General features: G+C 65.9%; 1 protein-coding gene across 1 annotated transcript; it reads right to left on the minus strand.

The window, feature by feature from the left end:
- Positions 1-5,049: 5,049 nt before the first annotated feature.
- NUDT14 (nudix hydrolase 14) lies at positions 5,050-9,581 on the minus strand. The gene is made up of 4 exons (XM_011236814.3): positions 9,307-9,581; positions 8,635-8,699; positions 8,232-8,469; positions 5,050-5,366 (listed from the first exon to the last, which is right to left on the minus strand). Exons 1-4 carry the CDS (start codon positions 9,321-9,323, stop codon positions 5,126-5,128), a joined length of 561 nt encoding a protein of 186 aa, XP_011235116.1. The 5' UTR covers positions 9,324-9,581; the 3' UTR covers positions 5,050-5,125.
- Between the last annotated feature and the right edge of the window lie 2,229 nt (positions 9,582-11,810).

Raw genomic sequence — 11,810 nt, forward strand, 5'->3', positions numbered from 1 at the left:
GGGGGCCGGGGGCGCCCGGCTTTAAAGGCGGCGGAGGGCGCTCCTGCCCGCGCCCAGACCCGGCGCGCGCTTCGCCGGGCCCCCGGGCGGCGGGGGTTCCGTCACGCCTCCAACAAGGCCGGCGTGGGGGGGCCGGCGCCGCCAAGCAGCCTCCCCTCGCCCGAGCCCCGCCGGGTGTCAGGAGCCGGGGGTGGGGCGCCCCTGAGGTCACCGCTGAGGTCCCCTCCCATCAGTGCGCCGCCGCCGCGCTCTTCGCCGTCCCAGGGGAGAAGCCGCCTCCGGCACAAATCAGGGCTCGGCCCCCACGCGGGACGGGCGCGGCCTGGGACCCTTCCTTGGGGAACGCCCCCTCCGCGCCGCCCCTACCGCCTCCACGCCCGCCGCAGGGGGCGCTGCTCCTCGCCGACACCCCTGCCCTCCCGCCGCGCGGCTCGCGGGTCGGGCCGCCAGGCAACAGATGCTCCGCGGCGTAAGCTGGGCGCCCCGGTCCGCGCTGGCGCAGGGGTCTCCAGGCCACGCTCTTGCGGAACGCCGGGGTCGGCGACTGGGCTTGGGCGGGGACACGGGGGAACGCCCGGGGAATGAAAGACGGTGGAGCACGCTCAAAGGACGAGGTGAGAGCTACCCAAAGAGGCTCCTCCTGCTGTCCTGGTCACCAGGTCCCCACGTCCCTCCCCTCCGTCATCACCGTGCTGCCCTCTGCCGGGGTAACCTCGCGCCGCCCCCCCGCCCGGGGTCAATACCAAGGGCTCCTTGTCTGCAAACACCAGCTGCCCTCCAGCAAGCAGGGTCCCTTCCGGGGCTGGCGGTCGTCCGTGCAGTTAGGGATCCCGAGGTCCGCAGGGGTCCGGCCCCACCCCCACAATAACTGGGCTGTCTTCTCTCCTCTGGCTCCTCGCGCAAGTCTGTCGTGGGTCCCTTGGCTGGGGCATGGGAGTAGTGTCCCTGCCTGGAGCTAGTAGCCGCTATGGCTGGGAGCGGCGGTCGGCGGGGTGGGACACGGAAGGCTTCCTGGGAGAGGCGGCTTTGAAGGGGGCCAGGCGCGGGGGCGGCGGGCCTGGCAGAAGGGGCTCGGGAGCACAAGCGCTGCCCTCTTTCTCACCAGGGTGTGCGGCCAGCTGCCCAAGGGGCCCCGATGTCCTGAGAATGCCCCCCCCCAGCGGGGGTGCACCGGCCGCTGCTGCTAAGCAGCCCCTCCAGGATCCAGGCATCAGAGCTGCTGGAAGGCCCTGAAGGGATGGGCCTGGCCTGCTCGGAGTGCCCATCCTTCCCTACCTGAACCCCTCTGTCTGCTGGGATGAGGGGGCAGGACACAAGCCAGGCCCGCCACACACAGCGACCCCCACCAAATAAGGGAATGAGAGCTGTGTTCAGAGCCCTCCAGTTACTGCCTGCAGTGGGGGGTAGGGGGTCACCGTGGGGATGCTTCTTTCTCTCTGCCCCGGCCCAGAAGCAGGCACCCATGTCCTCCAAGCCCCAACACAAGTAAGGAGACCCCCCCACACCCCCAAACATATAACACAGCTCTATGAGATGAGGGCTCCATCTCTGTCCATGCCCACCTCCCCACTAGCCAGGGAAGCCCTGGGTGCCTCTGCCATCATTCAGCCAAGTGGGGAACCCTTGCCCTGATCCAGGGTCCACAGAGCATGAATGACAAACTGTAGGGGTGAGGCAGACAGGGCAAACTGCGCAGGGGGCCTGCTAAGACCCAAAGGCAGGCAAGGGTCAGCCGGGTGAGGAGCTGGGAACAGCACATGCAAAGGCCCTGGGATGTGGAAGCCTGACCCCCTGTGAAGGCCTGTGAGAAAGACACCGAGGCCGAGAGGGTGAGGGCCGTGGGTGCAGCTGCTGGCGGTAGTGAGTGCAGGGCTGCTCTGGGCCTCTCCACTAGTCTTCATGCTGAGACCAAGGGGGAAAGCCGAGAGCAGCTGCACCGGGTGGGCTGCACACTAGTGACGTACATTTTCACAGAGATCCCGGGCTGCAGGGAGAGCGGCAGCAGGGGGCGAGGGCGGGGCACAGTGCCAGTGAGAGGGGCCAGTGACCCAGCTGGGGCGCCTGGCAGCGGAGGGACCGAGCAGGGGGAATTCCTAACGAAGTGAGAGGCGGGATCCAGAGAACAATCCCCTGGTGTGCCCCTCCCTCAGCCACCTCGGAAGCTTCCTGCCGAGGCCAGCTGTGGGAGGGAAGGACAGCCCAGAGAGGCTGTGCCGCCAGCCCCGCAAGCTTCTGCGTTTCAGCAGCAGCTCCCCGCCGCCCCCCCAGAGCTGTCTCAGCTTGGAGGCAGCAAGAAGGGATGCTCACTCCATCTCGAGATCCAAGCTCAGCCTCTCCAGGGATACAGCCTCCCCAGGGCCCTTCCTGCTGGCCAGCCCCGACTCGGGTGTGCAGAAAGCTCCCACCTGCACTGCAAAGCTAGGGAGACAATGGCCTGGCCCCATCGGCCTCCTTCCAGGCCTTTTGGGAGCAGGACCTGGTCTTCCTGGCCCAGAGTATCTGGGTGTGCATCAGGGCAGTACCGGGGCCAGCAGACCCACAATGCCTATTGGGGGCTGGCTCCCTGCTCCCTTGTTTGTGGTGCCACCCGGAGGGCACAGAATCCCCCTCTCACTCGCTGTCCCCTTTCTCCTCCTGTTCCCTGGGAGCCACAGCCCAGACTTAATACCCAGGAGAGGTTCAAGTCAGGAAGGTGGCCACTTCAGGCAAAGGGTAGGCCTTGGAGGCTATTGGGAGAGGGGAAGTCCTCCCCTTTGGGGTCCCCCCCATAGGGATTTCTGCAGCCCTTGGGCTGGAGGGCTGGGAATCTCATGGGGGCCAGGGCTCCTGCTTCCGCCCCTGCTGGGCCAGGCTGCCCTGCCTCTTCCAGGAAGACCCCAGCCCTGCTCTGGGCCCCACTGGGTCACGACACCCGTCTCTCACCCAGCTCCGCTGCCCCCTAGCCTGGGGGCTCCCTCTCTGAGCTCCCCAGTAAGAGGGGCTCTCAGGCATGTTATGAGGTGGGTGGACCACTTGAGCTTGACAAGGCATAGATGGGGTGGAGACCCTCAGGCTGTCAGGGGGTCTTCAGGACCAGGCTGGGGTGCAGGCTGCCGGGAGTTTGGACAGAGCCGCCTTGGCTCAGGAGTGAGCTGCACTTCCGCCCGTGTTCTGTGGTGCTAAATATAGCGGCCAGGGAGGGGAGTTTCCGGTTACAGCCCCCCCCCCAGCCCCCAGTGCCGGGAAATCGATGCCAGCTCCATTAGGCCCAGCGGCAGTGCCTGCTGACCTGCCCCGCCAGGCTGCAGAGCAGAATGGGGGGGCTGGACTGCACCCAAGTCCAGGCGCTCTGTCCCTCATCCCCCACCCTGCCAGTTCGGAGCCTCCAGCTTGCTTCCCACAGCACAGGGAGCCACCAGCACCACCCACACCTGCCAGGGGCCCCTGTGAGGCCATGGGCAATGCCTGCAGGTCAGCCAGGAAGGACGGTGGGGCTCTGGAGGTGGGCACTGGGGAGGCCGCGAAGGAGGGAGGCAGGGTGGGGTGGTTCTAGGCTGGGCAGAGTTCCGGCCCTGCGAATTGTTCTCCAGATGCAGTGCCACCCCGCTGGGCTCCTCTGCACAGCGTGGACCTGGCCTGCTCAGCCCAGCCCTGCCAGCTCCTTGGGCACACACCGCATGCCTCAGGGCCCCTCCTCGGCAGCATGTCCCTCACCTGGCTGGGCTCCCAGGAGGCCCCACCTGGGTCACAGCCAGAATTTGCATACAGGTGGTGCTGCTTGAGTGGGCCCCTTGGGCACAGCCTCCATCGCCAGGCCCAGGGGCTGTCTGCACTGTGCCGGTCCCCACTGGGCTGAGCCAAAAGCACTCCCCAGGCCAGCAGGAAGGGAGGGACCCTCTGTGCACGCTCAGAAAAAAACACCTGCCTGCATGTGGTCAGCCTGGGGCCAGGGCAGGGGGATAGGTGGACCTTGGCCCAAGTGAGGTGCCCCCACCCGACAATGGGGTCGCAGTGAGAGCCAAAGGCATGGCCTTCCTCAGCATCTTCCACCAATCCCAGGGGACACAGCGGCTCAGAGCACTACGTGAGGTTTGCAGCAAAGCTCCTGGCCACTCCAGTCCCCACCTGCCTGTGACAGCATCAGCCCCTAGACACCTGCCCTCTCCAAGCCACCACAACCCATCACACACAGCATCGCCCATGGGGCTAACTGGGGGACTTGGAGGGCTCAGGGAAAGGGTCAGGCTGGCCCTCCCTCCAAGAGCTTCCCCAGCCCTCAGGTCGGGCCCCCATCCTGCAAATGCCCCAGCTTGCAGCATACTCTCCACAATGGGCTCCAATCCACCTGTGACCTATGGAGGCCTTACTGGGTGTATAGCTGAGTGGGCACCAAGCCCTCCTGTGACCCCAAGTGTTTAAGGGTCACACAGGCAGATCCCATAGTCCCTGACCCATCAGACAGGCCAGTGTGCAGGGCAGGGGTCCTTTCAGCCTTGCAGGCACACATGCAGGCTGGCAGGCAGAGCGAGATCTCAACACAAACTCCCAATAGCCCAGGGGATGCAGGGGCTACTGGGGGCACTAGGACCAGATCCGGAGCAGCTCTGGCTTTGGGTTCCCGGAGAGGGGCTCTAGCCCAGCCGCGGAGCTGGGAGCGTGTGCCCCCAAAAATGCACAGCCTGCACTTCTGTCCCACCCCCTCCTCCTGAGGGATGGCTCAGCCACCACACCATGGCCATACGGCCACCCCATAGCCCACCATGCAGTTCTCCCTGAGTGCCTGGCCCGGCCAAGCCCCCATCCCCACTCTCCTGCCCCAAGAGGTGGCCTGGCCTGGCACCATCCTCCCTGTCTGTCCCCAGGCCCCCACCTAAAGCCTGACCTTAGCCCTCTGCCAGCCCCCAGCCGCTCACAGCCGTCCCTGCCCTGCCTGCAGCCACAGGCTTCTCAGTGGCACTGAGAGGCTCTCATCGAGGGCCACCCTCCCCCAGGGCCCATCTGGGAAAGACTCACTGTCCCTCCGCCTCCCCCGCCCACCCCTGGTCACAGCTCAGAGCCGGTGGACACAGGTTAGAGCTACACAACCCTTTATTTGATCTGCAGGGTGAGTGGCCAGAACCAGCCTTGGTCTCGAGCCCCTGGAGTCTCACTGGGCACCCAGGCCAGGGGCCACGTGGCTGAAGAACCAGGAGATGCCAAAGATGACGCCGAGGGTCTTGGGGACATCCGGGTCATCCACGAAGGCCTGGGCACCATCCAGGGGCAGGTGCACAACCTCAATGAGCTCGCCCTCCTCTGCCAGGCCTCCTCCCGGGCCGCCCCGCTGGGCATCTGTCACCTCTGCGTAGAACATAGTCTGGCTGGAGCCAGTGAGTCCCACACCAGACCTACAGGTTGAGACGGCGTCTACTGAACCAGCCACACAGGCCTCACGGGCCACCCCTGCCCCTTCCAGCCTCCCTTCTAGCCACTCCTGGCCAGGGAGACACATCTGGCAGACAGGACACCAGGACACACCACCCTGTGTCCCCCGACAGGTTCCCACCACCCCAAGTGTGGCAGAAACCTGGCAACATGTTGGCTATCGCTTCTGTGGTTCTTAAGTCACATGGCAAAGGTGGAAGGATTCTGTAACCGAGGGCCTTAATCACTTGACTTTCAGTTCATCTAGAGATTATTCTGGTGGGCCTGAACTAATAGGCGAGCTCTTCAGAGAAGATTTAGACGTCAGAGACAGAGGAAGTCAGAGAGACGCCATTCTACAGGACTTGTAGATGAAGCAAGCTGCCATGTGAGGGGGCAACGTGGTCCAGGCCTGCAGGTGGCCTCAGGGAGCAGACAGTGGTCCCCCGCCAACAGCCAGCCAGGAAGTGGGGCCCTCAGCTACACAGCCATAAGAAGCTGGATTCTGCCACAACCACGTGAGCTGAGAAGGGGACCCTGAGCCCCAGGTGAGTCCACGGTCCCGGCCGATGCCCTGGCTGCAGACCGGCCAGCCCCTGAGCATTGGGCCCTGTCCCCAGGAAGCAGACTGCGGACCCCCAGCCACTGCGAGGCTGTAAACGGGGTTGACTGAAGCCGTGAAGTCCCTGCGGTGTCAGGCGGGAGCAACCTCGTGCAGGTTGAGGCCCCTCTGCTCCCATGAGCCCCTCAGCCAGGGCCTCCCTTCCCACCACAGACCCTGGCCTGCACCCAGGGCTCTGGGCTGGCTGGAAGCAAGGACCCACCTGGCAACCGTGTGGCCCAGCCTGGGACAGCCCCCAATGCCAGCCCCTCTGGGACGCCACTTCCAGGCTGGGGACGGCTTGTGCTAAGGCAGCCAGGGCATGGAGGGGTGAGAGGGAGCCCCCTCCCTCGGTGGCTGGTGGCTAGAGGGGGCTGCTGGCCACCAGGAAGGGGACAGGCAGCCAGGTGCAGCACCGCGGCCCAGAGTGGCACCAGTGGAAGGCCAGCATGGGCAGCGGGAAGGGATGCCTGTGAGGATAGGGCAGTGGCGGGGCCCGTCTGCATCCCGGAAGCCTCGGGGAAGAGGCAAGCACGAGTGTGCAGGGGGAGGGGGGACCCGAGGGGGTCTGAGGCCAGCCAGAGACGGGCAGGGCGCAGGCTGCTCCTGACAGCAGCCCAGCACACAGGGGGGCTTCTGTGCCCCCCTCCCCAGGAGGGGGAGCCCCATCCAGACTCACCCAGCTGCTTCCTCCATCCCCAGCCCCTTATCTGCCACAGTCCCTCCTGACGGCCTGTTTCCGGCGGTGGCCACGGCCCGCGCCTTTGATGGAAGCGCCAGTCTGTGGGGCTTCCAGGCCCAGTTTCCGCCGGCTCATGAAGGAGACGGGCACAGCTGACCCGGAGCAAGAAGAACGTGCCCAGCCCCGTCCTCCGCTGGGCGATCTCAGAGGAATGCCTGGGCCTTGTCACCTTTGACGGGCAGGTGAGTGGCCTGGCTCACCCCCACACACAGAGGAAGCATGAGCTATGCTGTCTGTCCAGCCCCTGGCAGACCCCCAGCAGAGCTGCCCTGACCTCAACTCCGGCCCCTTCGGTCCTGCCTCCCCACAGCCACACCTTGTCTGCAAAATGCAAGGCTTCACAGCTGCTCGCTGGCCAGGGCCCTCCCAGGCTCCCCAGCACCCTCGGGATCAGACTATGGCCCTGAGGCCCGGCTTGTGGAAACGCTGCACTGGGGGCTGTCCACCCACATGCCCCAGAGCAAGTGAGGCTGTGTGGAGCCTCTGCCAGGAGCCCCCCCAGGCTCACCTCACCTGGGGTTCCCCCCCGGGGTGCCTCCCACCGGCTCAACCCCGGCCCCACATCAGGACCCTCAGGTGCTCTTGGCCCCCAGCACCAAGGACACCTGCAGAGAGCAAACCTGCCTCTCAGACCAGGACGCTCAACCATTCGGCACCTGTGTTGGATGTGGCAGCTCCAAGCCCTGGCTCCTCCCCTTCCTCGGCCTGGAGGTCAGCTCCAGCTCCCGCCCCCCCCCCAGGCCAGCGAGACACCCTGACAGAGCCCTTGGGCTGCGGAGGCAGAGGGCCTGGCCCAACGCTGAGTGGCCCTGCGCCAGGCTGCAAAGCAGAGCTCCCCACCAGCCCCCTTCCCCGGGGAGGCAGGCCCCCGCCCCTCTAGAGAAGGCTGCCGGGGGCCCGTGCTCTGTGTCATGGGGGGGGTGTCGTCCCGCTCCCACACTTCACTAGGCTCAGGGACCCATGACAGCGTCCCTGGGGCAGGGGATGCATGGGCTTCACCCCAACATCCCGTCCTAGAAGGACGGCCCCATGGGGAACATGGGTGGGGGACCCCGGGGCTTTGGTGAGGACTGGCCACACCCCTTCCCCTCCCCAGCCGTGCTGGAGCCCCTGCCCCCAGCCTCATTCCTGAGCCTCCGTGTGACAGCAGATCTGTGAGTCACCCCCACCCCCAGCGCCCGGTGCTTAATCCCACCGGAAGTAGACGCATCTGTGGGCAGCAGCTGCCACCCAGAGCGGGCCCCACAGAGGCTAGGGGCCGAAGGGTGGGGGCTGGCACGCTCCGCAACTGGCCCCAAGAGCCCTGGGTTCCGGCCTGGATCACATCTGAGGTGTGTTCTGTCCAACCATCCCCCGACACCATGTTGAGAAACGAGGAGGAACTGCCCCACTTGCACGCCCCTGGGGACGGGGCGCTCACGGCCTCCCAGCCTGTCGCATCCCCGGGGCGGTGCCAACAAGATGCCCTTCCCGAGCTTTGCAGGCCTGTGGCCCGACCCCACTCACTTGTAGGTGGCGACCCGGCGCAGGTCGGAGGGAGCCAAGCGGTAGCCACACTCCTCCCAAGCCTCCGTGCAGGCCACTTCCTCCAGCGAGAGCCCGGGCTGGTCCACGAGGCCCGCACACAGCTCGTATGTCACCCCCGCCGAGCCAGGCAGTGCCACCTGCAGCTCCCGGGGTCCATCCTGGTCCACAGCTGCCAGGGACCCTGGGAAGTGGCGTTCCACCTCGCCCACGTACACGGCTGGTCGGGGAGGTGCGGACCACAGTCACAGCCAGGTAGTGGGTGCCAGACCCCCTCACTGGGCCTTAGTTTCTTCCCCCGGGAACCCCCTCCCCCCATCTACATTCTGACCCTAGGGCCCCAGGAGCCTGTCCCCTCCCGCACTGCCCACTCTGCGGGCCTCACCTGGCCGGAACTGCCTCACCAACACCAGGCTCTGCTGGGAAGAGTTGAACATGAGAATGGCCACACTGCAGGGGGGTGGATGGAGCTCAGCAAAGAAGCAACTCCCTCAGCTCACCTCCCCGGGGCCCCTGGCTCCCAGCCCGCCCCCCCCAGCATGCTCAGCCCACCTCCTTTCCCCAACGGTCTGGGAAAATTGGTCCCTTCCTCAGATGGGGAGACTGAGGCCGAGGCAGGGCCAGGGCATGCCAGGGTCCCACAGTCAGGCCAGGACGCAGGCCTGCTTATTCCGACTGGCAGAACGGGGGAACAGGGGTGGGGAAGGACATGCTGGGCAGCTGGACAGGTCGGGGGTGGCAGCAGCTGAGGCCAGCTGACTGACGGGACATGTGGTCCCTGCTGGCCAGCTGCCTACCAGCCACACTCCTTGCGCCTCACAGCCAGCCGGCGGCCCACACCCCTGATGCTCAGGGCGGGACGAGAGCACCCGGATGGCCTCTTCCAGGTCCAAGAGGGCCTGCCTGCCACTATGGTCCAGGCAGCCTGAGCCGGGAACCAGAGGGGACACCCAGAGAACACGAGGGGTACAGCAAAGCAGAGGCAGGGGGGCCCCCAGTGTCCCAGTGGGCATCGGCCTGGGGCTTCCCCAGCAGCCAGGCCAGGCTGGGCTCTCACCTGTCATGTGTCTTCATGAAGTCCCATGACTTCTGCGTGCCATTCTGAAAGAGGCAGGGCAGCGGTCAGGGGGGGCCAGAGGGCTGCTGGCATGGGAGCAAGTGTCCTGGGAATTTGGGAAGGCCAGACAGACCCACCACACCAGTCCCTGCCCGGGCGGCCCACCAAGGCCTGGGCCCATCACGGTCCAATCCGGGAGGTGCAGTAGGTGGGGGAGGGAGGTCAAAGACAGCCTGATGCTCTCCAGGGGTGGGGCCGGAAACCAGAGCACACGGTGGGAAGGCATCTGAGGCCCAGCATGACCTGCCACCTAGCACAGGCTGAACTCAAGGAGCTGCAGAAATGTACAGTCACCAAGTGCAGGCAGGACCGTGCGGGGCATGGGGGAAGGGCGGGACGGGGAGGTGGTGGGGAGCAGAGATCCCGTTCTCAGGGCGGAAGCTCCCTCAGGCCAATGGACGGCGGCAGACAGGAAGGCAGGAGGGCAGGCCGGCTCCTGAGTGCACCAGCACCAGGAGCAGCTGGGGTGGGGGAGCCCCAGCCAGGCGGGGGGATTGCCCTGCCGGACATGGTGATGCGGTGATGGCGACTGGACAGGGGATGACCCCTCCCCCGGCCTGTCTCTCATGCATCCTGTCACCCTGCTGTTCTGTCGCTTGCCTCCATCGTCCTGCTCCCCAAGCCTGGGCACCACCCCTGATGGGCTCCCAGGACTCCAGACAGACAACAATGAGTGAGTGAAGGAGGCAGTGAGAGGCAGGGGCTGGACCAGGCCCTCCGGGGGGAGCCAGAAGGGGCATTCGTGGGGTTCCGACAGGCGGGGTGTATGAAGGGCCCAGAATCCTGCCAGCCAGACACCACTAGGCAAGGCAGGCTTCCATCCTTGGGACTAGAGTAGACATGGACAGTGGCCATTCCACCCGGTCCTGCCTCCTCCCCAAGGAGTCTCTGCCAGAGGGGCTGGACCCAGGACCCTGGGGCCCTGCCCTGTGGCTGCCCATCGCGTGTCCTTAGCCCATGTGCCCTCAGCTATTGGGTCAGCCCTAAGGCACTGCAGAGCCACAGGCCCTGCCCTTGGGGCTCTTTCCAGGCCTTGAAGCGGACATGGACCTGAGACACAGAACATGCAGCCAGGGCTGCAGAAGAGGGGGGACTTCCTGGAAGAGGTGACACTGTACCAGGCCTCACAGAAGTGAGGGAAGGGCATTCCAAGCAGAGGGGCTTCACAGGCAGAGGCCCGCATGCTGGTCCACGAGGAGCTGGGCAAATGCGTCTGAGCCCTGCGGGAGGCAGAAGTCCCGGGAGGAGCGGCAGGGGCCTTTGTTTCCAAGGGGATGGCTGGGCCGCCTGGGAGGCCACGGGGAGGCACCACCCCCAGGAGGCAAGCCCGGGCCTGCCTGCAATCTGGCCATCCCGGGGCCGGCCACCCACCCAGGACGCACTCCAGAGAAGGCCTGCCCCCCCCAGCCCCAGGCCCGCCAAGTGCCTGCTGTGCCTCCTGCCTCCCTTGGGATAAGTACCACCTCCCGCAAGTCCCAGGGACCCTCCCAGCTCAAGATCAAAATGTCTGTCAGACCCTTAGGTCCAGCCAAGACAGGATGCAAGCGATGGGCCAGAAAGGCCCAGTGAGGCCCAGCCAGTCCCGCCCACAGGACCGCCGGACCAGCTAGTTGGGTCCTAGGCCCCGCTAATCTTCCGAGGTGGGGGGTGACCTGCCTCTAGTCTGTCTGGCCACCATGCCTCCCCCGGCCAGGGATGCAGATGACCCCCGGTGGCATGCACGGCCCAGGCCCATGTCCCACAGCCCCTGAAGGAACGCTGCCTTGGCTCCCCAGCCCATGCCCACCACCGCCTCCTGCTGCCCTGGCTCCGTTCTGGTCACCAGCACCCATCGGTGGAGGGAGAGGAGAGAACGGCAGGTGTGTGCCTGGACCACCTGTGCCTACCCACTGCCCCCCACCCGCCGAGCCCCAGCCCCTTGGGGGCCGCATAGCCACCATCAGGCACTCCCACCCAAAGTCAATGCCAAGGAGAAGGGCCGCGACATCCGTGTCCCCACACTGTTTGTCAGCTGACCCCTGCTTCTGTCCCAGGCCAGCACTGCCAACCTGCCCATCCCCATGATTTCCCTGTCCCCCTAGAGCCAAGGGCTACGTGGACAGGGCGAGTGAGGGCTGTGGGGGCCTCTGTCAGGCTGGAGGCTAAGAAGGCTTCACGGGGCTGGTGAGAGGAAGGGCCGTGGAGCGGACAGGGAAAAGAAGCCGCCCGGGGCGACCGGGAAGAGGAGCACCGAAGACCTGGAGCACCGTCCTGACGGAGAAGTGGGAGGGCAGTCTGCCTGCTGAAGGCCAGGAGATACTCCAACAGCAGGCAATGTGCTGGGTGCGGGTGGAGCAGCCAAGCAGAGGGTGGGGGGCCCAAACCACAGGGCTGGTTTTTACCCGCCCAAGAAATATTTCTTGTGAACTTGCTCTATGCACGGTGCCCAGGGAGTCAGCGAGGTC

This window comes from Ailuropoda melanoleuca, chromosome 14 (assembly GCF_002007445.2).
Source record: "Ailuropoda melanoleuca isolate Jingjing chromosome 14, ASM200744v2, whole genome shotgun sequence".
Taxonomy (NCBI): Eukaryota; Metazoa; Chordata; class Mammalia; order Carnivora; family Ursidae; genus Ailuropoda; species Ailuropoda melanoleuca.